This window comes from Vulpes lagopus, chromosome 4 (assembly GCF_018345385.1).
Source record: "Vulpes lagopus strain Blue_001 chromosome 4, ASM1834538v1, whole genome shotgun sequence".
In the NCBI taxonomy this organism is placed as follows: domain Eukaryota; kingdom Metazoa; phylum Chordata; class Mammalia; order Carnivora; family Canidae; genus Vulpes; species Vulpes lagopus.
The window spans coordinates 92,988,140-93,014,156 of record NC_054827.1 but is presented as its reverse complement, the minus strand read 5'-3'; the positions used below and the strand labels follow the sequence as shown (position 1 = coordinate 93,014,156).

The following is a 26,017-nucleotide window of genomic DNA, read 5'->3' as shown; positions in this document are numbered from 1 at the left end:
GAGGCAAATAAATGCCAGCAGGATTTTGAAGACCCTGCCCTGCATAGACCTGAGCCTCCATTCTGCATGAGTCTGTTCCTGGTAGTGAGCAGGAACCTGTGGTTGCTTGAGTCCCAGCTGAGACACAGCTGGTGCCTGTGTCCTGGGAGTGCCTCACCCAAGGGTAGGGAGTATGGGGCATAGGAGGAAGAAGTACCTCGCTAGGGTCTCCCTGGCTGAGAGTGTTCTAGTGTGTCACACACAGCAGGGCTTTCCCTCCTATCTCCAGCACCCCTCCTCTCCATCTTGAGCTCATGGGCATGAGGTCCCCATGCCAGGGTCATGCCCTAGGGGTCCTGTTGAGCAATCAGCACGGCACCTTCCCCACACAGGCTGAGTGAAGAAATAAGCTGGTTGAGTGGGGCACACGGCACAGTGTGCAGGCTTCAGAATTCAGGCGACTGGCCAGCTCCCAGCCACTAATGTTGACACCAGAGCATAGGTGCCCCTTGAGCCAAGGGGATCCCTGTGAGTGATTCAGGGGTATTCGAACAGTCACTGGAAGAGCAACAAAGTATATTCAGTAAGTCCTTTGAAATCTTTATTTTAAAAACTGTTAAATGTACAAAATCAGTTTGTTGATGGTTTGTTAAAATGGCAGTGGTATACCTTAACGAGCTGTAGAGCTTGGACATGAACCTGAGGGCTGGGAACCACTGCGGGTAGAATCAGTCAGTGGGGCAGCCTGGCTTGACAGTGTATGCTGATTATGTAAACCAAGGAGTCAGTTCACTGCAAGGGGAGGTGGGGGACCACACTCTGGAGGTGCCTGTGCTAGCTCTTTGAGAATGAGGTTTGGGTGGTCCGCTGGCCCTTGTTGCACTCCTAGCCATCTGCTTTTTGTGCACTGAGCATATAGTTTTATATGAACAAAAAACACCAGTACATGGTAGACTTTAGCAGCCAGTTGGTGCAAGGGTACAGGGATCGTTTTGCGGCAATTTTGTGTGACTCGTTCTTATTAGCTCTGTGTTGGTTTGCTTGGGATGCCAGAACAAATACCACAAACAAGGTGGCTTGAGCAACAGGAATGTATTGTCTTATGGTTAATGGAGGCTGAAAGTTTGAGATCAAGGTGTCAGCAGGGCTGGTGCCTTCTGAGGCCTCTCTCCTCAGCTTGCAGATGGCCACCTTCTCTCTCTCTTCCCCTTGTACTTGTGGTCAGAGGCCATCCTGCTGTGAACAGGCCTTGAGTGGTGCACATCTCTTTACATGTTCATGTGAATTGCGTTGGTGGAGACAGAAATGTGACTTGAGTTGTTAAACTGTAAACTCTCCCCTGGCAGCATGGGCAGGATTGAGCACTATTCCAAAGAAGTCATTTTCATTATGCTTTTGGGCATTGGCATTGTCGAAACTGGTTACAAAGTCTTGTCACTCCCTCAGGTGCAGTAGACGCTCTGCCCCACAGGTCATGTGCTGGCTAGGCAGATGAGGTGCCCTTGTCCTGGGGACACAGGCTTTCTCTGGCTGGTGGCAGCATAGGCAGTGAGGGGGGAAGGGAACCAGAGGCCACTGGGGCAAGTGTCATGCCCGGAAGAAAGCCCAGTGGGCTTGAGAGGATGTGGCAGGAAGGAGTGAGGTCCTGCAGCGACGAGGGCGGCCAGAGTGGTTACAATGAGCATGGACATCATTTCTAGAGTTGTGTGTCCATCATGAGCGTAGGGTCTGTTGGTGGCACTTAGAGATGGAGAAAAGTAAGTAGATTTGAAAGAAATCTTGGAGGTAGAACTGTGAGGTATTAGAGAACAAGTCAGGACAGAGACTTTGGAGAGTAGGACCCAGAGCTGACTATTCACAGGTTTCCTTAATGTGGTTGAGGGGAAGGCTGTGCAGATATGCATTTGTGGACGATGCACAGGGTGGAGAGACATGAGAGTGTTTGTGGGGCCCTGGGGTATGTGTGTGCATGTGCTCATGGCAACTGCAGCACTCTATGGGGGGGGGTGGTCTTTTAGGGGGTGTTTATGACAGGAAAACATAAAATACGAAAATGTGACAAGGGGAAGACAGCAGGGAGCTACAGCAGGGCCTTGGCCATTGGCCTACAGGAAGCTGAAAAGGTGCTGCAGAAACATGTTCAACAATGGTGGTTTTTTTTTGTATATAGAATTCCCTTATAATTAATACTTGTTAGAAAATAGAGTTTGACATTACTTACAATTATATCAACATTCATAGAGTCTGAACATCATAGGCATATGGGTGTACTATCACCACAAGATGTCTTTACTTCCCAAGTATTTTTTTTTTTCTTCCCAAGTATTTTTAAACTTTAGCTATGAAGGTCAGTTACCAGAGCCAAATTTGTTCTTGACAAGTAGAATTTTTATGTCCATTCAATCAAAGAGTCTCTTACATCTTTCTGGGCCTATTCATTTGCAGATAGGAGTAGAAATTGTAACTGGGTTCCTCATATCTCTCATTTACATGTGATGCCCATCTTCATATGCTGTCCAATTTCTTTAGGATAAAAGGTACGACTCACAGCAGGGCCACATAGATAAGAAAGTTCTGTATGGACGAGATCACATCCTCATGCATCTTCCGTTTCATCTCCTCTGGGTCCAGCTTCAGTGCAAGACCCTCGATCCGGAACATCACTGCTTTGCTTCTCCGCCTTGCAGCTGCCACATTCTGCTCTCCTCAGAGGCTGCCTCATGTTCAACAATTTTAACTTTTTTTGTTTGTTTGTTTTTTAGTTTTTTAAAGATTTTATTCATTTATTTGACAGAGAGAGAGCACATACTGGGGGAGCCGCCGAGGGAGAGGAAGGAGCAGGCTTCCCAGACCACCCCAATTTTAACTGATATACTGACAGTTGTTTTGAACTCCCTTTCCACCTCTTCCTGTATCTAACCACCAAACCCTTTTTATCTGCCTCTGTGATATATCCCAGATCTGTAATCTTTTGTCCAACATTACTACTTCCACTTGAACTTAGATAATCAGGATTTCTTGCCTGGATTCCTGTGTCAGCCTTCTTTGTACCTAGTCTCCCTATCACATAAGGGTTGTCCCTTTCCATCTATCTTTCCTATCAGTAACCCAAATTACCTGTCATATGAGAAAGTTAAATATGTATATATTACAGAGAGCAGTATAACAAACCCAAAATGACTGTTGTTAATATTATTTGTAATTTTTTATGAAGCAAATATGACAAAGTTGTGTCATTCCCTCCATAAGGGCAAACACCTTCTTATACTCTCCTGATCCTATACTGAAATGTATCCTTGGTATATTTTTAACATCTTTTTAAAAATTATTTATTCATTTATTCATGAGAGACACAGAGAGGCAGAGACACAGGCAGAGGAAGAAGCAGGCTCCCTGTGGGGAGCCCAATGTGGGACTCTATCCCAGGACCCCAGGATCACGCCCTGAGCCAAAGGCAGACGCTCAACCACTGAGCCACCCAGACGTCCCAACACTGTGAACTTTTTTATGAAAGTTGGAAGAAAAAAGCAGCATACAAAACAGCTTGTATCATAACATCTTTCTGTGGGGGATGAGGGGGATTATGGATTTTTTTCCCTTGTCCATATTTTCTAATTTATGTACAGTAAACATTGCTATTTTTTTCTCTTGATTTTTTAAAATTGTAACATCAGATTTACCATTTTGACCATTTTTTAATTGTGCCGTTCAGCAACATTGAGTGCATTCATTCACACTGTTGTGCAGCCATCACCATTGTCCTCTCTAGAACTTTTCCCATCTTCCCAGACAGGAACTTTTTACCTATTAAACACTAACTCCCATTTCCACCTCCTTCAAACTCCTGACAACCCCATTCTACTTTCTCTCTATGACTTTGACTACTCTAGGTACCTAACATAAGTGGAGTCATACATTATTTGTCCTTTTGTAACTGATTTCACTCAGCGTAATGTCCTCAAGGTTCATCTGTGTTGTAGCATGGGTGAAAATTTCCTTCCTTATTTCCTTTCTGATTAATAATATCTCATTGTGTGTATCACACAAATATTGATATTTTTATATGAGGAAAGTGTCTTTACTGATTTGAATTAAGTTGAGCATTTATGTTTTTCCCTGGATGTGACCTAAGTGTGTCATGGACCCTGTGCGAGCCTCCTGCACCACTCTTCCCCCACCGAGGGTGATCTTGGCCTCTCTTGGGCAGAGGTAGGGAGGAAGAAGGGTCTTGTGGGTGTGGGCAGGAGGCCAAGGTGCCTGGTCACATGGGCAGTTAGCCTGACCATTTCCTTAATGGCCAGTTGCATGAGTGTTGTGGGGCATGCAAGGGCTGCAGGAGCCCCCAGGCCTCTTGTGGCATGTCACACGGCGTGGGTTCTGGCCATGCAAAGGCCTAGTGTGGGACTCAGAGCTGGATCTGTAGGATGCATGTTGTCTGGCCATCTGGTGCTTCAGAAGACGTCGCTGGGACTCCCCACACTGCAGAGCAGTGGCCAGGGTGAAGACCAAGCCCCTGCTTTTCTGTGCTTCGCTGTCCTGGGCTGCTTCTTTCATGAGTATGTGGAACAAGAAGTCCTGATGATAGAAGGAAGTTGATGATGGAAGTTTTTAAAAGGCCATCTTCCTTGTTTACAAAAGGACCAGCTATTTTGAAAAATTATCTGCTACATTTTATTTATTTATTTATTTTTAAAATTTATTTATTTATTTATTATAGTCACAGAGAGAGAGAGAGGCAGAGACACAGGCAGAGGGAGAGAAGCAGGCTCCATGCACCGGGAGCCCGACGTGGGATTCGATCCCGGTTCTCCAGGATCGCGCCCTGGGCCAAAGGCAGGCGCCAAACCGCTGCGCCACCCAGGGATCCCTACATTTTAAATTTATAGTTAGAAACACACAAAACAGATCTGTTGTTGAGAGGAGTTTTGTGTGAATGCCAGTTAGGCCCATTAGGTCCCACTGTCTTTGCTCCATGTTCTGGCTGATTTCCTGTCAAGGACAGAAATGTCACTGTCACCAGTGCACTTGTGGATTTACTTTTCCTTTCAGTGTTGGCCTGTCAGTGGCCTGTCTCCTGTCAGTGTTGGCCTGGTGTCATCTGAAGCTGTCTCTTGTCAGATGCATCCATGTTGATCATTGTTCTGTCTCCCTCTGTCAGTATGTGGTGCACCTTGTTATTCCTGGTAGTCTTCTTGCTCTGAAGTTTACTATTCACACAGCTATTCCAGCTTCCTTTGGCCTGGTGCTTGCATGGTTTGTCTTTTTCCCTCTTACTTTCAACTTATGTTGTTATATTTGAGGTGAGTTTCTTGTAACTGGCGTATAGTTGAGTCAGGATTTTTTCATCCTTTCTGACAATCTCTGACTTTTAATTAATGTGTTTAGACTTTTTAAAAATCTTTTCTTTTCTTTTCTTTTCTTTTCTTTTCTTTTCTTTTCTTTCTTTCTTTTCTTTTCTTTCTTTCCTCTCTCCCTCTCCCCCCATTCCTTCCTTCCGTCCTTTCCTTTCTTTTCAGAGTGAGCAGAGGAGGAGATCCTGCTGAGTGAGACTGATCCCACTGAGACACACAGGCACCCCTGTTTAGACTGTTGATGATCAATGTAATTACTGATATGTTTGGATATCACGCACACTTTGTGTGGTTTTTTGTTTTTTGTTTTGTTTTGTTTTGTTTTGTTTGCTTGTAAACAGTAGAAATTTATTTCCCACAGTTCTGGAGGCTTAGTAGTCCAAGATCAAGGTGTTAGGGTCCCAGCATGGTCATGTCTGGTGAGGGTCTGTAATATTCTGATTTTTATATATTTGATCTTTATCTGTTTCTGACAGAGCTCCTAAAACTCATACAATTTCTTAAGTGATAAGGAAGATACTGATATTCATAACAAACCTCTTTCAACCATCCCTGAGTTTATGGTAATGAAGTGACTTTTGGAAAGCCCCTTAAGAAGGGCACTGATTATCAGGAGACCTAGTATGGGATTAGAGGGTTGGAACTTGGCATTCCACCTCCCTGACCTGGAAGTTAAATCCTTTGCCAATGGCCAGTGATTTAACCAGTCATGCTCATGTGGGGCAATCCATAAGGACAGGGTTCAGAGAATTTCTGGATTGATGAAATATTTGGAAAGAGTGTGGAGCACTCAGAGAGGGCACACCCTTTCCCCATATAACTAGCCCTATGCCTCTCTTCCCTGAGTTATATATCCTTTATAATAAACTGGTAATCTAGAAAGTAGAACATTTTCCTGAGTTCTATGAGCCATTCTGGCAAATTAATTGAATCCAAGGAGGGGGTCATGGTAACCTCTGATATATGGCTGGTTGGTCAGAAGCACAGTTGACAACCTGGAATTTTGATTGGCGTCTGAGGTGAAGGGGAGTTTGTCTTGTAGGACTGAGTCTTAGACATGTGGGATCTGATGCTATCTGCAGGTAGATAGTGTTAGGATTGAGCTGAACTATAGAACACCCAGCTGGTGTCCAAGAATTCCTTGGTGGTGTGGGAAAAAAAGTCACAAGTTGGAATTGGTCACAGAATCAGAGGAACCGTTTTCAGGTTGCAGACACCAACTTCTCATTGTGTCCTAAAATAGCAGAAAGAGGATCCCTATTTTTTCATTACTCTGCTTCCTTTTCCTGCCTTTGTTAGATTGTTTGACATTTTTAGCATTCTAAATTTATTATATGTGATCTTTTCATAGTTATATTGCTTTTCATAGTTTCATTTATTAGAGCTGTGAGCTGTGAAGGAAATAATCTAGTCTTTTTGCTCACTGTTTAACCTTTGGATTGCTTTTTGCTTTATTCTACATGTCCCAAGTTTCCTTCTTGTAGTACTTCCCTTTTATTGAAGAGCTTTGATTTGCCTGTTGTTTATGAATCCTCTTTATTTTCCTTCATCTGAGATTTTTTTCTTTGTCAGAGAGAGAGAAAGAGAAAGAGAGCACCAAGCAGGGAGAGTGGCAGGCAGAGGGAGAAGCAGGCTCCCCTCTGAGCAGGGAGCCCGATATGGGACTTGATCCCAGGACCCTGAGATCATGACTTGGGCTGAAGGTGGACACTTAACTGACTCAGCTACCCAGGTGTCCCTCATCTGAGAATTCTTATTTTACCTTCATTCCTGAAGGGTATTTCACTTGATGTAGGATTCTCTGTTGACACTTCTTTTTCTCTCAGACTTAAAAAGTGTCATTCTACTTCCTCAAGTCTCCTTGGTTTCTAAGGAGAAATCCACAGGCATTCAAATTGTTCTGTAGATAATAAGGCACTTTTTCTCTGTTTCTAACACATTCTTTTCTTTTTGTGTTTCACCAGTTAATTTTTAAAAAGAATTTTAGTTGACACAGTGTTATACTGGCATACAGTGATAAGTTCAGCAATAATTTGTATTGCTGTAAACTTGTATAAACAAGTTTATAGATTATGCTGTGTTCACTATAAGTATAGCTACCATCTGTCCTGATGTATCACTATTACAATATCATTAACTGTATTCCTTATTCTTTGTCTTGTGTTCCTGTGACTTAGTCATTCAATTTTTTTTTTCTTTGCTTTAGTTTATAACAGTTTGACTATGATGTGCCTGGTGTGGATTTCTTTAGATTTATCCTGTTTGGAATCCATTAAGCTTCTTGAATTCATACATGAATGATCTGCCAAATGTGGGAGGTTTTTGGCCATTGTTTTCACCCAGTTTCTGCATCCCTTCCACTCTCATGACACAAATATTAGACCATTTCTCTTGTCCCAAAGATCTTCGGAGGCTCCTCATTTTTTTTCCAATCTTTTTTCTGTTGTCCGGATTGGAGAATTTTTATTATTGTCTTCAAGTTCCTTTGAATTTTTCTTTCCTTTGCTCTTGAGCTTGTGTAGGGAGTTTTTGTATAGTATTTTTTAGCTTTAAAATTTCTAGTATTTTCATTTGGTTCTTTATGTGGTATCTTTTCTTCCCTGGTTTTTGATTTTTTTCTTTCAGTTTGGGAGTGTTATTATTGTTTATTAGAGCATTTTTATAATCATTGCTTTAAATTCTGTTACATAATTGTAATATCTATGGTAATATCTGGGTTTTTTCATTGTCGGTATTTGTTAATCATCTTTTCTTTGTGTGCTGGGTAGTTTGGCCTGCAGCTGAACATTTTGGATATTATGAAATGGAACTCTAGGTCTGAAGTCCTAGGAGAATGCTATTTTTTTTTTTTTTTTTTTAGCAGGCAAACCACCTGGTTCAATGTAGGTTGTGGTTCTGACACCTCCTTCTCTGGGGTGTGATTCAATGTCAGTTCTGTTCTCAGAGCCTCTAGAGTGCCATTTGGGTCTGTCCTGTTTGTGCCACCTGTGGCCATCTGGGAGCTGGCTGTGACCTCAGGGGTTGGAGTGTGAGAGGATCAGATTCATGCATTTACAGCTTAGGGGTGGGCCCAGAGTTCATTAGCAACTTTATAATCTCATTCTTCTGAGATTCTTCCTCTCCATACTGTCCCTGGGGCTTTCCGGTGCTCTGGGGTTCCCTTTTTGGTTTTCCAGCCAGTAGCTGGGGGTTTAGTAACTCTCCTCACCATGCACTTCTACACTGACACCTTGTCTGGTGCCCAGTGTTGGGAGGAGCAACTGAGGGTTTCTTCCATTTAGTGTTCTCACCAGCCTGCCTGCTGCTCTTTCCTTTACACAATGCCTATAGCTGCTCCGCGTGTCCGGAGTCAGGGCTGCTTGGTGTATTGTGTCTGAGGATGGAGCTGCTACTCCCTGTATCCCATCCAGGGTCAGAGCAGCATTCTGAAGGAGGCAGGCTTGGAATGTGCTGTTTCCTCTCCCCTGGAGCTGCCACAGATGTTTTTAGATGACATCCACCCCCTTTTTGTGCTTTCTTGCACTGGCCTTGGAGTTTGTGCTGTCAGGCCTGTGCTAACAGTCCCCTCCCTCTTTCATGTTGACCCTTGGCCCCCACCTTAGTAGTCCCTACAGGCAGTGGCTGGAGGAAGAAGGGCTCTGACCTTCTCCATCTCTATTCCTTAGTGTGTTGCCTTGCATAGAAGAACCACTTGGGAAATGTCCATCTGCAGGGAAGCACTCTTGCCCCCTTGGAGGTTGGAGGCTGTGCTGGCTTCCTTGGGGCAGACAGTGGTGTTGAAGAGGACATTCCCTCTGCAGGGAAGCACTCTTGCCCCCTTGGAGGTTGGAGGCTGTGCTGGCTTCCTTGGGGCAGACAGTGGTGTTGAAGAGGACATTCCCTCCTCTGGCCCAGTGAACAGGTTGTCAGACCCTCCCAGAGAGCCCAGTAGGGACGATGGCTCCAAGGTGGGAAGGTGGGACAGGAAGCAAAGGTATGTGTGGTGGTTCATGTGCCACTGTGACACAACTGGAGGCCAGGAGAGGCTACATCATGACTTCTTTGCCAGCAAGTCCTAAGAGAGACAACAGACCCAAGGGATTGGTCATGACCACGTCAGCCATCCCCATTGCCCAAGAGAGGGATCAGGCAAGTGGGGGTCTGATTTCCCCACCTTGGATGATTGTCAGTATCTCCACCCTTCCTCACAGTGCAGGTTTGTGCTGTGTTTTGTTCTAGGCCAAGATGGCGGCCCAGGTGACACTGGAGGATGCACTATCCAATGTGGACCTCTTGGAAGAGCTGCCTCTGCCTGACCAGCAGCCCTGCATCGAGCCCCCACCATCCTCACTCCTCTACCAGGTTTGTGCTGGGTAGCAGTGGGTTGTACTGCCTGCAGTACTGACCTCCACATGATGGTTTTTCTCTTCTTTCAGCCAAATTTCAACACTAACTTTGAAGACAGAAATGCATTTGTTACTGGTATTGCAAGATATATTGAACAAGCGACTGTTCATTCTAGCATGGTAATTCCTTCTGCATGTTTTTGTTTTCCTTGGGGGAATACTACTAGTGATGGCAAATATACACTTTTTGGTGTTATCTTAGTATGATATATACTAAGGAAAAAGAGAAGAAAGTGGATGAAAATGCCTTATGTTTTTAGAGAAGACTTTGTTTTCTTTATTATAAAAATGATACATATTCTTTCTGAAAATTGAAGCAAGAAATTGAGCAAGAAAGCTTCTGTCAGCATTTTGAGGGAGTCCATTCTCTCTTATCATTTATACCTGTACTCATGCATGCAGTTATATACGCAACTGTGATTCAGATTGCATGAATGAATTGTGTTGCCATTACATATTTTAATGATTTCATGAACTTTTCATATGACATATGTCAAAATGTGCCAGCTAAAGTAATATTTAATAGCTATCTATTCCATTTTGTAATTTCCACAATTTAATTATTTTTGCATGTTTAGTTTCCCTATTTTCTTTGTCATAAAAAATACAATAATGAATATTTTTCCAAACACATCATTATTCCCATTGGCTAGATTTGTATAAGTGAAGTTACTAGATCAAAAGTTGTAAACATTTTAAAGCATCTTAAGAACATAATGAAATTGTAGTTGACATTTTTACAACATCTCTGTGCTTTTTACCATTTTTACCAAAGGAAACAATGTGAAAAGAGTAAACACTACAGCAGTTAAAAAATTATGGCAGTCCTCTTTGCATGGATATTGTTCTCTGGATTTTAAGTGCTACAGAAATACTTGCAGCTTTTCCTCCTACACACTAGGGATGATGGAGCTGCCTCAGTCTTAGGAGCCCAGAGGCTCTCTGTAGCATGGTGGTAAGGCCTTGACCCTGTGCGCATCTGCGCTATGCTGGCATCTGTGCTCAACTTCAGATCTGCACTGCCAGCAGGTTGTTTTGGATAGAGCAGAGTTGAGGAATAGCGGCTGTGGCAGGTGCCAAGGTTTGTGTTGGCTCCTCTCCAGCCCACAGAGCCATGGGGGTGTTTCCGGAGGTCATTATGGCCACAGTGCTACACTGCAGCATCACCAACTTCTTAGCTGCCTCGTGGCATGCAGGTCCTGGTACTTGTCTGTCCCTCAGAGTGAGAGTCAGGAGAGTTTATGCCTCTGGATTTTAGCAACAAGGCATCTCCGTTTTTATGATTGTTTTCCTGCTTGCCTCTGATTTGCCCTGTGTACCCTTACAGAATGAAATGCTGGAAGAAGGCCAAGAGTACGCGGTCATGCTGTACACCTGGAGGAGCTGCTCTCGGGCCATCCCACAGGTGTCCCCACCCCAGCCAGGCGCACCCATTCTTGCTGACCATGCCCCTACCACAGTCAGACAGTGCTCTTACCCTTCTGCCCCCCATCTCAGCCTAACCACACCCCTACTCCACCAGCCTACCCTCCCTCCCACATCCCACCCCACAGCAGGCTGGGACTGCAATGACCTAACAATGACCTTCCCTCTCACTTCTAGCTAAGTTGAAGCCTCTTTATGTCATACTTGTTTATTCCTAGGTGAAATGTAATGAGCAACCTAATAGAGTGGAGATTTATGAGAAGACCGTCGAGGTCCTGGAGCCTGAGGTCACAAAACTGATGAATTTTATGTACTTCCAGGTAAAACAGTGAAGTAATCCTAGGACTTTAATGCAGATGAGTAGGAATCTGGCCCACTTTGACATATCACCATGACTTCTGAACAAAGTGCATGTGAACGAAAGCAGCCAAAACAACTTCTGAGATGAAAGAGAACAAATTCCTTTGTCAGTCTACAGCTTTACTGGCCCTTTCAGAATAAATACCTCTTCTGTGTTTCACTACTCTTGTCTCTGAGAGTGAATTTGTATTTCCTTCATGAAGACTGCTTTCTGTCAGTTCCAAATATGTTTGTCTTTCTGCCAATTTATACTTGTGACTCATCTAGTTTTTCAGGTGTTTTCTTCTTCTCACTCCCTCCTGCTGTCACTTGGGGGTCCTTGCCCTGCCTTGGCTACTCTGACCCATTGTTTACATGGAGTTGCCACAGGAGGTGGACTTGCTGGCTTTTTAAAGATCTACTTTGAACATGTAGGGTTCTTATTATAGATTTCTTTAGCAAAGGTGAGAAGATAGAACTTATTAGGAGATGAGTGTTTGCTTTATCTTCAAGGTTGTCAAGAGGAAACATTTCTCTGCGCACCCCTTCCTTTTCATCTCTGCTAAAACATCTGTTGTAGACCTTCTGTTGGAGGTTTTTCTCAGTAACTTTGCTTGAATAATCAACAAAATTCTTTTACTTTAGGGATGTAGTTGGTAAAGTGGAAAGTTAATGATGATTGTTACACAACAAAAGCATGTGGAAATTACTTTTGTAACAAATAAAATTTGTTTTATAAAAACAAATCTCTTTACCTGAGCTGTAAATGTCCACTCTTTTGGGTGGGTATTTCATCAAGGAGTGACAGTGAGTCCAGCCACTGTGCTTGAAGCTGGGCATGGAGTTAGCCCTTCACTGACAGCAGCCTTTTTTGCCTTTTCTTCCTCTGCTTAGAGAAATGCCATTGAGCGTTTCTGTGGGGAGGTGAGGCGCCTATGCCATGCGGAAAGAAGGAAGGACTTCGTGTCTGAAGCCTACTTGATCACGCTGGGGAAGTTCATTAACATGTTTGCTGTGCTAGATGAGCTTAAGAACATGAAGTGCAGTGTGAAAAATGACCACTCGGCTTATAAGAGGTGAGCTTTGACCTTTCCCTCTATGTCCTTGCAGAGAGTGCCCCCGTAGACAGGGTGGTTCCTGGTTAGCTGCATGCTCTGCACATGGTAGGTATGCATCCCATACGTGCTGAAATAATGTCACTGTTTGGTAACAGTTATTTGACAGGCTCAGGACTCTTTGAATACACACTCCTAGGTGCGTAAGGGTAGCTGGCAGATTATGAGTATGGCAATGCATCATGGTGCGTCCTCATAGGCATGTGTACATTGTGGTTTCATGAAGCTAGAGTGGGATCTGATTATCCTCAAACATTTGTTGAGGAGCGTGGGTGCTCAGCACATGTGGTAAGACAGAAGTACATAAGACCAGTCCCTTTTACAGAGGGTTAGGGGCACTGCAAGGCTTTTGGCTCAGTAGGCATCTTCCTGAGGGCACAGGCAGGTTTGCAGCCTGAGAGCAACACCTGTGCATGTCATTTCCTGGTTACACATTCCTAGAAGGTACACACCATCACAGCAGTGGGCAGAGCTGGTCTGTAGACTGTCATGGGATAACACTGAGCTTCCAGCTCCCTGAGACTAGCTCTTCTCCTGGGAGACAGGAGAGAACTTACGGAGAAGAGAATTGGAAAAGGTGGGTGTGGCATGATAGTCTGCTTCTAGAAAATAGTGAGGGTCAGTTGGCAGGAAGATGGAGGGTGATCAGTCAGAACAAAGCCAACTATCTTCTAATAGACTTCTTTATAAAGTATGTGCTTTAAAAAAAAGAAAGTCTGTGCTTGATACTGTTCAATGCATGAATGCAGGAATGAGATGCTGACTTTTGTTTGTTCTGCTAGATAAGGACTCTTGGTTGTGAAATTAAATTTGATGAGGTTTTCCTTTGCATCAGAATGGGCTGGCATTTATACTCAGAAGGGGTTATACTATTATACTGTTAGCTGTCGCTATATTGTATCTGAAATCATATAACTTTTGCCATGTCTTTAAAATAAAATCTACGTGGGATGTGGTGCCAAACTGAGATTTAGGATGAGTTAGCAGTGGGAGTTGGACTAGATCACTTAGAGTTGAAGCCTCACAACTGATGAGGGGATTCCACAGTGTTCACACCCCAGGGGTCCTGCTGGCTGGCTGCTCTGCTGTCTTCATGTGTTATCTCATGGTCCAGGATGGTTGCTTGAACTCCAGCGATCATTTCTTCATTCTAGTCAACAGGGAGGAAGGAGAATAGAAGGGGCCATACTACCTTTTATAAGTAAACTTCCAAGTTCCTTGTGCTATTTTTTGTTGTATCTCATGGCTCAACCATTAGTCACATGGAGATGAGGCACATTGCTATAGCATGGAAATTTGGGGTTTATTTCTAAGGAGGCACAGAGGAAATGACTGTTGGTATAGGATATCAGTCTTTACCATGAGAATTTTTCTTCAATAAAACCCCCAAGTTTTTAGGTAGCAGACAGGTCCTTATGTGGACAGTTTCCACGAAACTTTTGGGGGGGCTGCCCTAGACGTGCAGGAAGCTCACACCCATGTTTACATTGCTTTGCAAGACTCAGACACTCAGCATGTACCTTACAGTTTTATTGTACCTAAGTGTACAGATAATTTTGTGTGTGCTGTTCCCTCTTTCCTCACATCTGCTTTGTGGGTAGACAGATGGACAGTCGTTTGTTACAGGTGTGATAAGTGAGCTTCAGGAGAGTGCAGGGGGTTAATCCAAGATCAACTAGCCTATTAGTGGAGGAAATCGGGATTCTGTCTCTGACCATTGGCACCAAAACTGGGTGTGGCGCCTGACTTGTGGGAGGTGTGGTAGCCTAGGTGATTCTTGGCGGAGACACTGGATGGTGCTAACCATCTCCCTTACCATATTCTAGGAGTCAAAAGGGGAGGCAGTCTTTCTCAGACTTGAGAACAGGTCGCTATGGGGAGAAACCAGTATTATTAGGTACCTGGCAAGAAGGCCCGTGGTTGGCACTGCCACATCTGAGGAAATCTTTCAGCTGTGGACAGTGGGGTGGTGAGCTGTCCCGGCTGGGACAAGAGTGACCTGGAGTCCAGGGTAGAGAAGCTCGAGGAGGCTGAAATTACAACCAGCTTCTAAGGCCCACATTTTTACATTTAACTGTAGCCAGATAAATAATCTGGATTATTTTATGCTTTTTTTTTTTTCTTTTTAAAATCATTAAGCACATTGATTAACTCTTTTTTTTTTTTTTTTTGCTTTCAAAGAGCTGCTCAGTTTCTACGGAAAATGGCAGATCCACAGTCCATCCAGGAATCACAGAATCTGTCCATGTTCCTGGCCAACCACAACAAAATCACACAAGTAAGGCTTGCGCTCTTGCTGCTCTAGCTGATGGGGTGCATGACTGGGGCCACGGCCAGGAAGCCAGGAACAGTCTATGGCATGGATCTCGCATTCTGTGTTTTAGTCTCTGCAGCAGCAGCTTGAAGTGATTTCTGGCTATGAAGAGCTCCTCGCCGACATCGTGAATCTGTGTGTGGATTACTACGAGAATAGGATGTACCTGACACCCAGTGAGAAACACATGCTTCTCAAAGTACGTGTGTGGGCATGGCTGCTTGCGTAACTGTGGAGAGAAGAGGCTGTGTTTTGACTACGATCTTTTTGGTAGCCTTTTCTTATTCTCATGCTTGCCACTGTGTGTGTGCGCATGTGTTTATACACAGTATCCTCCGTGCACTAGCAGCTCTCACCACATTCGTATGACTGTCTCAGGCTTGACCTCAGTGCCAGTTGAGATCATATGCCTCCCCCTGGGAAGGCATGCTCATGGGTGAGGAGGTCTGGGGTGGGGGCTTTTCTTAGCATCAGCTTCTTGCAGCAGAGGATACATCAGATTCTAATTGTTCAGGATGTGATTTCTAGGAATTAAGAATATGGCGTCTTCATGATTATGGTAGACTTTTCTTGGTCAAGAACATGACCATTCACCATATTGGGGAGGTCTGTGATATTTCTTACTGGGAAGAGGGAGGAGAAGGCAGTTCTGCCATTGCATTTGCTTTGCTTTCCACCTTTGGGGAGGATAGCCTTGAAGAACCTTGTGCTAGGTGTCCAGTCAGCCCAAAGCCTTCCCTGTAAGAGTGGGCCCAGTCCCAAGATCTCTTCCTGTAGGAGAGCACCATGGGTGAGTTGGTGCTGGAGGACGCTGTAGTGGACCTCTTTGTGATGGTGGAAATACTCTATGTGTGCCATCTGGGGCAGGAGCCCCTGGCCATGGATGCTTATGGAAATCCACATTTAGTATTGCATTTGCTTGACGAGAGGTGGAGATGGTGTTTGTGCCTGGGGAAGACATTAAAATAGCCACAAGAAATGACACACATAGAAGAATAACTTCATATGAAAGGATATCTATTTATTTATAAGGAACTTTTAAAAGTGCTTTTTGGGATCCCTGGGTGGTTCAACAGATCCCTGGGTGGTTCAGCGGTTTAGTGCCTGCATTTGGCCCAGGGCATGATCCTGGAGTCCCAGGATCGAGTCCCACATCAGACTCCCTGCATGGAGCCTGCTTCTCTCTCTGCCTGTGTCTCCACTTCTCTCTCTCTCTCTCTGTGTGTCTCTCATGAATAAATAAATAAAAGCTTTAAAAAATACATAAATAAATAAAAATAAAAGTGCTTTTTGAAAGAAGAGCAAACTATCATTTTAATTTATGAACTATAGCAATAGAAGAGCTTTTGGGTAACTAAACTTGCAGTTCTGAGTTTTATGTGCCATTTTGTGATTTTCAGGTCATGGGGTTTGGTCTATACTTGATGGATGGGAGTGTCAGCAACATCTATAAACTTGATGCCAAGAAAAGAATAAACTTATCCAAAATTGATAAGTACTTCAAGGTGAGTTACGTTTTTTAGGTTAAGTGTATCAGTTTGAATTTGGGGAGGTAAGCCTCTGTGACCCACATCTGGAAACGTGGGCATAGGCAGTGGGAAAGGGGGAAAGCACTGGCTTCCATCTGCAAAGGCCACTAGTCTCCTTCCTGTTTTGCCTCAGCTTTGCCTGGGTTTGAACCTTTGTGTGACAGGATCTTTTGCATCTGGCTGCTTTCATTTGTTAGATTCATCCCTGGGAGATGCTGCATCTGTTGTCCTTAAGTTTCCATTGTGGTATCCATTTTATGATTAGATCTCAACTTATCCATTCTGTTGTGACATGGCATGAGGTCATTTCTGAGTTTGGCTGGTACGAGCAATGCTGCTTTGATCTATACAGGTTTTTATTGAACATGTATATGCCCAGGGCTAGGATTGGGGGCCATAGGCATATATATTCAGTGTTAGATACAGCCTCACAATTTCTCACATGGGTATGCTGATTTGCATTGCAATGTTGCCTCCGTCATAAAATAGGTGTCTGTAAGGGTGTGACTCTGTCTTAGGTTCTCTGTCCTGCTCCGCTGGTCTCCATTCCTGCTCAGGACCACCCTGTCTTTGTTGCTATAGCTTTCCAATAGAACAGATCTGCTTTATCAGGAGGCTTTCAAGTTATGTTCTTCAGATTGTCTTGGGTGTCATGCCTTTACCATTCAAAATAAATTGGCTTGCTGATTTCCGTATGCACACGTACTCACTACCCATAAACCATTTTTCTTCTTGGAATTTGTTTGGGATTCCATTGAATTTATAGATCAGTTTAGAAATAAATACTAAGCATTCCAATGTATGACCAATCTATGACCTATGGATATAGTTCTCCATTCTCTTAGAACTTCAAAACTTTCTCTAGAATTTTGACAGTATTTTTGTTTAGAGGTCTTTACCATATTTTGTTGGATTTGTTCATATTTTTAGTTCTTTTGATGCTATTGCAAATTGTTTCTCTTTAGATTTTCATTTTGTTACTAGCATATGGAAATGAAAATTGTTTTTTATGACAGATCTAGCAACAAGGTAGGTTAATTTTAATATTTGAATTGGTTTTATGAACATTGGTTCTTAAATTGTGTTTTGTCCTTCTTAACGTGATTGTGTAAGTTGCTTACAGTTTTTTTTTTCTAGTAAATGATTTACAGAGATAGTATTCAGCCCATAGTAATTACCAGCATTACTCTTTTTTTTTTTTTTTTAAAGCATTACTCATTCTTGTGACTATGTTTGGTGACTGAACACACATAATGACCTTATTTTTTTTTTTTTTTTTTTGTGTGTGTGTTCTTTGAATATAGCAGCTCCAGGTGGTTCCACTATTCGGGGACATGCAAATAGAACTGGCAAGATACATCAAGACCAGCGCCCACTATGAGGAAAATAAATCTCGGTAGGATGACAGTGAGCTGTCCAGTTGGAACATTCTGCAGTGTTCTCATTGTGGTTTATAACACTTATCTATCTAGAGAGAACGCCTTTGACATTTTTAACCATCTGGAACCAAATGCCCCATACAGTAGGCCTTGTTACTTGTAACTGCTTACATTTAAATTCACTTTAAAAGTACAGTTTATGTTAAAAAAAAATAAATAAATAAATAAAAAATAAAAGTACAGTTTATTTTCTTGGTTAGAACATTCACATTTCAAATGTTCAGTAGTGGCTACTGTGTTGGACAGCACAAGTACAGAACTTTTCCATCATTTCAGAGAGTTCTATTGAATAGAAGTGGCTGAGAATGTACCAGCTTAAACAAGTGGTGTGCCAGAATGCTTAAAGACTAGCCCTGCTGGGGAAGGGGATATTTGCATTTACATTACAGAGGATGTACAACTAACATACCTGAGGGCCAAATCCAGCCCAGGGCTGTTTCTGTAAGATCTCAGTAGCTTTGAATGGTCTTTCCATTTTTAAAGGGTTTTTTTTGTTGTTATTTTTCCTTTTCTTATTTTTGAAGAAGACAATGATTGTGTGACAGAGACCATATAGCCCACAAATTCTGAAGTATTTACTGTCTTGGACCTTTGGGGAGAAAGTTGGCCAGCAACTGGCTAAAGGATCCATAGCTCGCAATTACAGATGATAAAAAACACACCATACTCTTTTTTTGGATTCCACATAGCCAGTTGGGTCTTGCAGGATGCTTTGGTTGATCCTTGCCAAACACTTGTACCTGTTGCCAGCTTCCAGTTGCAGTTTAGCCATAATTTTGAAAAATGCAATTACCTCCAGTCTGCTTACTAAGGGTCGCCAGTCTTTTTTATTATTTTTTTTAATGCTGAATTGTGAACACTTTAAGACTTGGTAGGCCACTTGTGGTATCTGTCATATATTCTTTTCTGTTGTTGTGGTTTTGTTTTTTTAGACGTACCATCTTGTATGATGCTAGGGCGATACAAACACAGGTTGTATTTGGCCTGTGCTGTAGTTTACTGAGCTCTGTGCTAGCTTATTTCATAATAAATCTCCCATTAAATTTGATATGCTATCCAGTTAGGTGACTTCTCATTCTCCTCTAAGTTACATTCATTAAACTGGAACCTGTTTCTACTTTAGCACCAGTTCAGGCTCTGATTTGAAGCAGTGCTCATTTCCATGGTGTAAGTCCTCTCACCATGATGGACCTGAAGCTAAGGATGTGACCACGCTAGTAGCATGCCATTCCACAGTGTGTCTACCCTAACAAACACAAATGAACTCTAGGTGATAGGTCATGGTAAAACCAGTAAGAGAATCAGGAAACAATGAGTTTTGCATACTTACTTCTGTGTTTTTGATATGATTTATTGTAAGTCAATAGCATTTAATTGGTGATAATAGCTGTGTTTAATAGCCACCTTGGGACTTGCTTGAGCATGTAGCCATCGGCTTTGATGGCCCTCCCCGGCAGCCCCGGCAGCCCTACATCAGCATTTGGATCCAGATGGGGAGCCAGGGAGTGTGGTGTCAGCAGTCAGGTTCTGGGCTCTAGGGCTTCACCTGAGGTGGACACACTCTTTAGGGCCTGCAGGGACACAGGTATCCTGAGGGTGGAATCCAGTGTAGGGTCTAGGCGACAGGTACTCATTGCAGACTCAGGGGGCCTGCTTTGGATGATGGCCAGCATAATCCTTGCATCATCCTACAGAGGAATCAAAAGGTAAGAAAGGGACGCTGCTTCAGACGTGTATCCATTAGTTTGAAAAGTGGTAGCCTGCATTCATTCCCCTCAAAGCAAAGAGGACCCGCTTGTTAAAAACATGGCAAGGGTGTCAGTGCTGAGTGTGAGGGAGCAGAGGTCAGAGCCCCAAGGCCCATGCTTTCTGTTTGAGAGCTCCAGCAGATTGAATTGTTAATAAACTTCTTTCCCACTAAATTGACTGTATGTTTGCTGCTGAAATGATGCGTTGTGCAAGTAAATAGTTATGATAGCACTGTTTAACCTGTCATTGAAAACAATGTCCATTTCCAACTCCCGGTAAGGATAACTGTTGTTTCTGGGTCTTTGGCTGACTTATTTTCTAATATAACATGTGAATAATAAAGAAATATTAGTTCCTATCAAATCTGCAGTATGTGTTAAGTTAAGGGGCCCTTGCAAGTGTGGTGCAGTATCCTATATCCAGTAGCAACTCTCAGCTTTTTTGAAGGTACTTGGCTGGTTAAGCAGAAATTACGACTCCTTTTCCAAGACACATATATGAGAAGGTAGGACAGTGACCCTGATTCAGGTAGATGGGGCTGGCCTGGCTATTTATTTGCAGAGAATTCATGTTCTCTCCAAGCCTCTTATCTCCTCGTCAGCATGCAGGACCAGTAGTCCATCCTGTGTGCCTGCTGTACATGTGTCCCCAGCCCCCCAACATTGTGATGCCTAAGTCTTATGCAGGCCCCCCCTTCACGTAATACATTTCCCCTTTCCTGCCAGATGGATGTGCACATCATCCAGCAGCAGCCCACAGTATAACATATGTGAACAGATGATCCAGATTCGGGAGGATCACATGCGCTTCATTTCAGAGCTTGCACGCTACAGCAATAGTGAGGTAAGTGAGCCTTCTATGCCCGCCGGTGCTGGTACCTAAGGCCAGAAACCATGGGCTAGGTGGGAGTTTATGTCCTGGGTGTCCAGAGAGCCTGGAGTTGAGGGTAGGAAGAAGTACTGTTTCCTCAGCTGTGGGTCTTTTTAATTCCTTCCAACTTGGCAGCTGGGTTTTCTGTGTTTTTGTTTGGGCTGGTCACATTCTCCCTACCTGCAATGCATAGTTCCAGGCTAGCCCCTCCAGTGTATGGGATGGACAGGATGGGGAGGTCTGAGTGCAGAGGACCTGTGGGGATGTCATTTCTCACATCTGAGCAGGCAGGGAGTAAGGTCGGTGGTATGGGTGCTATGCACAGTCTTAGAGGGACCTGGGGACTTGAGTCTGCATACACAAGTCTGGTTTTTGAAATTTTGGTACCTCGGGGTTCCCAGGAGGATCATTGACATTTGGAGGGACAACACTGTGTGTTGGCCCCACCCGATGCAGAATGATGAGCTCCCCTGTCCTCTGCCCAGCAAACACGAGCCATCATGTAACCAGAATGACTGGAAGACACCCCAGATGGCTCAGAGCACACGCTGGCTCCCAGCCGACCCCTCATCGACCCCTGGTGGCCCATTCCCCAGGGACAAGGTGCTAGCTACTGCTTCCCCAGCTGCCAGCACAACCCACAGGATAGAGACAGAGGCAGGGGCTGTGCTGAGAGAATTGTAAACCAAATATGCAAGATGCTCTCAGACAACATACAAAGGTGATTTCTACCCTTAAAATAGGTGTACTTAACAGCATGTGTGGCGCCTGTTTCCCTCTGCTGTCTACTCTAGTACCTTTATAATTAAGATGATAGTTTTATTTTATTTTAAAGATTTTATTTATATTCATGAGAGACCCAGAGAGAGAGGCAGAGACAGAGGCAGAGGGAGAAGCAGGCTCCATGCAGGGAGCCCATTGTGGGATTCAATCCCAGGACTCCAGCATCATGCCTTGAGCCAAAGGCAGATGCTTAACCACTGAGCCACCAAAGTGTCCGAAGATGATAGTTTTAATAAGAAAAAAAAGAGATCTATCTTTGCATGCCCTGCTCATTTATTTTTAAACAAGTTTATGGAGATTTAATCCACATATCATATCGTTCACACATTTAAAATGTATAATTCAGAGGTTTTTAGTTTATTCATTGTATTGTGTAACTACCACCACAGTCCATTATTGGAATATTTTCTTACCCTAAGAGCAACTCTGTACCCATGTGCTTCTGATCTGTATATGAATCAGAGGTTCCAACCACCCTCTCCTTTGGGGTTCCCTTGTGTCTTACAGAGATAAAGGCTCTTTTTAAACATGACTATAATACCATTATTACACCTAAAAAAATCAAGAATTCCTTAATATCAAAGTCATTGTTCAATTTCCTCTGTTGACTCACAAATTGTTTTTCCAAGTTGATTTGCCTCAGGATCCAAATAAGTTTTACACAATATAGTTGGTTGGTGTGTCTTTTTGAAGATGTGTCCCTTGTCCATCTTTCTCCCTGTGGTGTCATTTGGCATGACCACTGTCCCCTATTAGGTCTGGAGGCCTACAAATACCCACCATTTGCTTCAACGTGGATGGAACTGGAGGGTATTATGCTGAGTGAAATAAGTCAATCGGAGAAGGACAAAAATTATATGGTCTCATTCATTTGGGGAATATAAAAAATAGTGAAAGGGAATAAAGGGGAAAGGAGAAAAAATAAGTGGGAAATATCAGAAAGGGAGACAGAACATGAAAGACTTCTAACTCTGGGAAACGAGTGGTGGAAGGGGAGGTGGGCGGGGCATGGGGGTGACTGAGTGACAGGCACTGAGGTGGGCACTTGACGGGATGAGCACTGGGTGTTATTCTGTATGTTGACAAATTGAACACCAATAAAAAACAAATTTATTTAAAAAAAAAAGTCTGGAGGCCTGATGAGAGACTCCACTTCCATCCTCTCAGTTCCCCTGGCCCTTTGTTGATCATGCTGCAGACTGCTCAAGTGTCTGGCTGTCTCTCTCTAGAGTGTGGACACCCGTTGTCTACTGCCAAATGTATAAATTCATTAGGGCTGCCACATGATGTCTTCTAGTCCTTTCACTCCTTTTCAACTCCTCCTCACAGCTGAGCCTTGCTTTGCAGTGTGATTCCTTCAGGGGAGACAGGTCAGAGCAGAATTCCTTTGCTATGTGTATCAGTTTTTCAAATAATTGATTTTCTAGCATCATCTAAGGTAACAAACTTTCTGGAGTACTGATTTGAAGGCAGTCTTTTTTTTTTTTTTTTTTTAAGATTTTATTTATTTATTCACGAGAGACACACAGAGAGAGGCAGAGACATAGTCAGAGGGAGAAGCAGGCTCCATGCAGGGAGTCCGACCGATACAGGACTCGATCCCAGGACCTCAGGATCATGCCCTGAGCCCAAGGCAGGTGCTAAAAAGCTGAGCCACCCAAGGATCCCCTGATTTGAAGGCAGTCTACTTCAGTTTTTATCTTTTTATTTTTTCCCCTTTAATGCTGAGAATGCTGGTTCTTAATGACTACAGCATGTCTTGGTATACACTTAGTCTTAAAATAGCAATACCAGTGCTGCTAATAACAATATAATTACTAGAAACAGTATAATTATATATTATAATATATAACAGTACAATATTATGGTAATATAATTACTAAAAATTGTTTTAAGATTTATTTTGTAAGTTAATTTTGTCCTTCGATTTTTTCCCTCTAGGTATAGAGATCAAATCATTGTTTTTCTTTCATTTTTTCTTTTTTAAATCATTGTTTTTGAAAGTCACTTGAAGTGGTTTGTTTTATGTTGGTCTCAGGCTATTGATAATGGTGCCTGAAGGACTCAGCTGTTTTGGCAGCCTCCATAGGGGACTGATATTGTGGCTGGACAGTCCCTTGTGGTTTCTACTATGCTGGCAAGATACTCTCAGCAACAACCATCTGGGAACTCTGGGAAAAAGAGGCTTATTGCTCACAAGTTCTAAGAGGGCGCATGGCACCCCTCGAGCCACATGGTGAAGTGACAGGTAGAGAGGAAGTGTGGATCTGAAACTGTGCCTTTACTGGGGTCTAGTGTGGGCTTCCTAGGATTTCATGGGTTTATTCTTTATTTACAAATTTCAAACATAAGAGCAGGAATTAGGGTACTAAAGTGGGGTCTCTCAAGTGATAAGTTATCCAGAGCTTTCTAAAATGGGAGCTTCATAGATGGGGCCACCTGGCTCTTTATCTACTTGTAGAGCTGGGACTGTGTGTATTCTAGATGATGTCTTTGAAATGGATGCCTCGGCAATCAAAAGCTTAATTCCAGGCACTTACACTGTAATCAAAAAAGCTTATTGTCAGGTACCTGTGCTACATTGTTCCTCTGTGCAGTCATGAACCCAATTCAGTACACACTTTTAATTCATGGTTTCATTTTGCTTTTGACTTTTAGGGATTGCTTTTATCCTGTAATTTAATTTTTATGTCATAATTATATAAAATATTTATGTGGTTCCAAAGTCAGATGTACAAAAGGAGGTATGTGTCCTTCAAAGGAGCCCACCTTCTTTCCACCCTATGCCTTCCTGCCTTTTAGGTAACCATTCTTTTTTTTTTTTTTCTCAAGACTGATTTTATTTACTTATTTATGTTTGTTTATTTATTTATTCATTCATTCATGAGAGACAGAGAGAGAGAGAGAGAGAGAAAGAGGCAGAGGGAGAAGCAGGCTCCATGCAGGGAGCCTGACGTGGGACTCGATCCTGGGTCTCCAGGATCAGGCTCTGGGCTGAAGGCGGCACTAAACTGCTGAGCCACCTGGGCTGCCCTAGGTAACCATTCTTAAGTATAAGTTTTCATTTTTTGATATAAGCAAATGCACATAACGCGCATGTTTTCCTTTATTAGCTAAGTAGAAGCGTAACTGTGTACATAGTTCTCTTAACCCCATCCCAGAGCTCCCCTCTAGCACAGTCTGCAGTGACATTCTCTTCTTTGAGAGCTGTAGAATGTCCATTGTCAGGACTCTGATGTTCCCAGCTGGTTGCTTAAGTAAAGGCTCATATGCCCCCATCATTTCATAATTTTGCAAATGTGCGTTTCCTGGAGATTCCTAACAGGTTTGCTAGGTCATGGGGTGAATGCATAACTGTTTTTTCTAGATATAGATTGACCTCTTGATGTTCCTGTGGTGCTCTAGGTTGTCACAGGGTCAGGCCGCCAGGAGGCTCAGAAGACAGACGCTGAGTACCGGAAGCTCTTTGACCTGGCGCTCCAGGGCTTGCAGCTGCTGTCACAGTGGAGTGCTCACGTGATGGAAGTGGTAGGCACTCTATTTGCTTTTACAGGAAATGCAGGTCTGAAAGAGCACCTATCATCAGAGTTGGTTAGAAGTGTTTTTCTTCCCCAAATTATCAAGAAATTGACTAAATGATATTTTTTCTGCATTAACTTTGGACTTTGTATCAAGAGCAAATTGGCTTTTTTAATCTTTGACCCTAGAAATAAAAATCTGTATCAATTTAAATGTTTCTTAGATGGCTCAAATTACATTTCTTTTAAGTTTGTTACAAATAAAGGGCCTCATCTTTTAAAACATATAGATAGAATTTGTACCATTATGATAATTTTTAATTCTTATCTTTTGAAAATGTTTTCCCTGTGGAGTTCTAGCCATTGGTTTCTTTTGTTTAGCATTACTAAAATAGTTTCTGATGCCATATGAAGATTTGAATACCTAGAAGTCAGAAGATTTTCCCTTTTGTTGTTTATTTTGACCAGATTAAAATTATTAAAAAAAATTTTTAAAAAGATTAAAATTATTAAAGTAGATGAGTATATGATTGTTTGAAAGGCTGATTTTTTTTTTTTTTTAATGGTGATGAAATACCTAGCCTTAGATATTCAACACAAAATATCCAGGACATTTTTGCCTATGTATTTATTAAACCTGAAGTCACATGGCCAGAATGTTTTGCAGTTTTATGGAGATGGACTCTGTGTGTGAGTGTATATGTGTGTAGTATATGTGTGAGCATGTGTGTGTGTGATTCTCAGATGCAGCTAACATTGGTTGCTGTGATGATGGTCATGTCAGTATGACCAGAATATAAGCATTTTGTATCCAGTGTGAATGTCTCCCTCTTTGTGACCACACCAGTATTCATGGAAACTTGTGCACCCAACGGACAAGTACTCCAACAAGGATTGCCCTGACAATGCTGAGGAGTATGAGCGTGCCACCCGCTACAACTATACCAGTGAGGAAAAGTTCGCCCTGGTGGAGGTGCGGTTTGCTTTCTTTTCCTCCTTTGGCTCTTGCAGGCTGTCTTCCCATTCAAAGCAAAGGCAAAAACCTGAGTAAAATTCAATGCAACAGTTTTTGTATTGTTGCTTCTGTATAGGGAGCCCTTTGCACCTTTCTTAGTGGTCAGCAGAACAGTAAAATAGGATTTGGGTTCCTGGTCTCTGCATCAGTGGCTCCCCTGGGTAGCTCATGAGTGTTTGGGAGGGGGGAAAATCTTCTTGGTGTGG

At 42.9% G+C, this 26,017-nt stretch overlaps 1 protein-coding gene and 1 pseudogene across 1 annotated transcript in view; one reads left to right on the top strand and one right to left on the bottom strand.

The window, feature by feature from the left end:
- CYFIP1 (cytoplasmic FMR1 interacting protein 1) overlaps positions 1 to 26,017 on the top strand; it is a 117,884-nt gene that overhangs the window by 27,934 nt on the left and 63,933 nt on the right. Inside the window, exons 3-14 of the mRNA XM_041751701.1 lie at positions 9,549 to 9,671; positions 9,746 to 9,835; positions 11,043 to 11,120; positions 11,359 to 11,460; positions 12,374 to 12,555; positions 14,776 to 14,872; positions 14,979 to 15,107; positions 16,309 to 16,413; positions 17,742 to 17,833; positions 20,351 to 20,468; positions 24,684 to 24,806; positions 25,644 to 25,769. Coding sequence (XP_041607635.1) covers positions 9,549 to 9,671; positions 9,746 to 9,835; positions 11,043 to 11,120; positions 11,359 to 11,460; positions 12,374 to 12,555; positions 14,776 to 14,872; positions 14,979 to 15,107; positions 16,309 to 16,413; positions 17,742 to 17,833; positions 20,351 to 20,468; positions 24,684 to 24,806; positions 25,644 to 25,769 — 1,365 coding nt within the window. The remainder of the gene's footprint in view (positions 1 to 9,548; positions 9,672 to 9,745; positions 9,836 to 11,042; positions 11,121 to 11,358; positions 11,461 to 12,373; positions 12,556 to 14,775; positions 14,873 to 14,978; positions 15,108 to 16,308; positions 16,414 to 17,741; positions 17,834 to 20,350; positions 20,469 to 24,683; positions 24,807 to 25,643; positions 25,770 to 26,017) is intronic.
- On the bottom strand, positions 2,347 to 2,640 carry LOC121489138 (annotated as a pseudogene).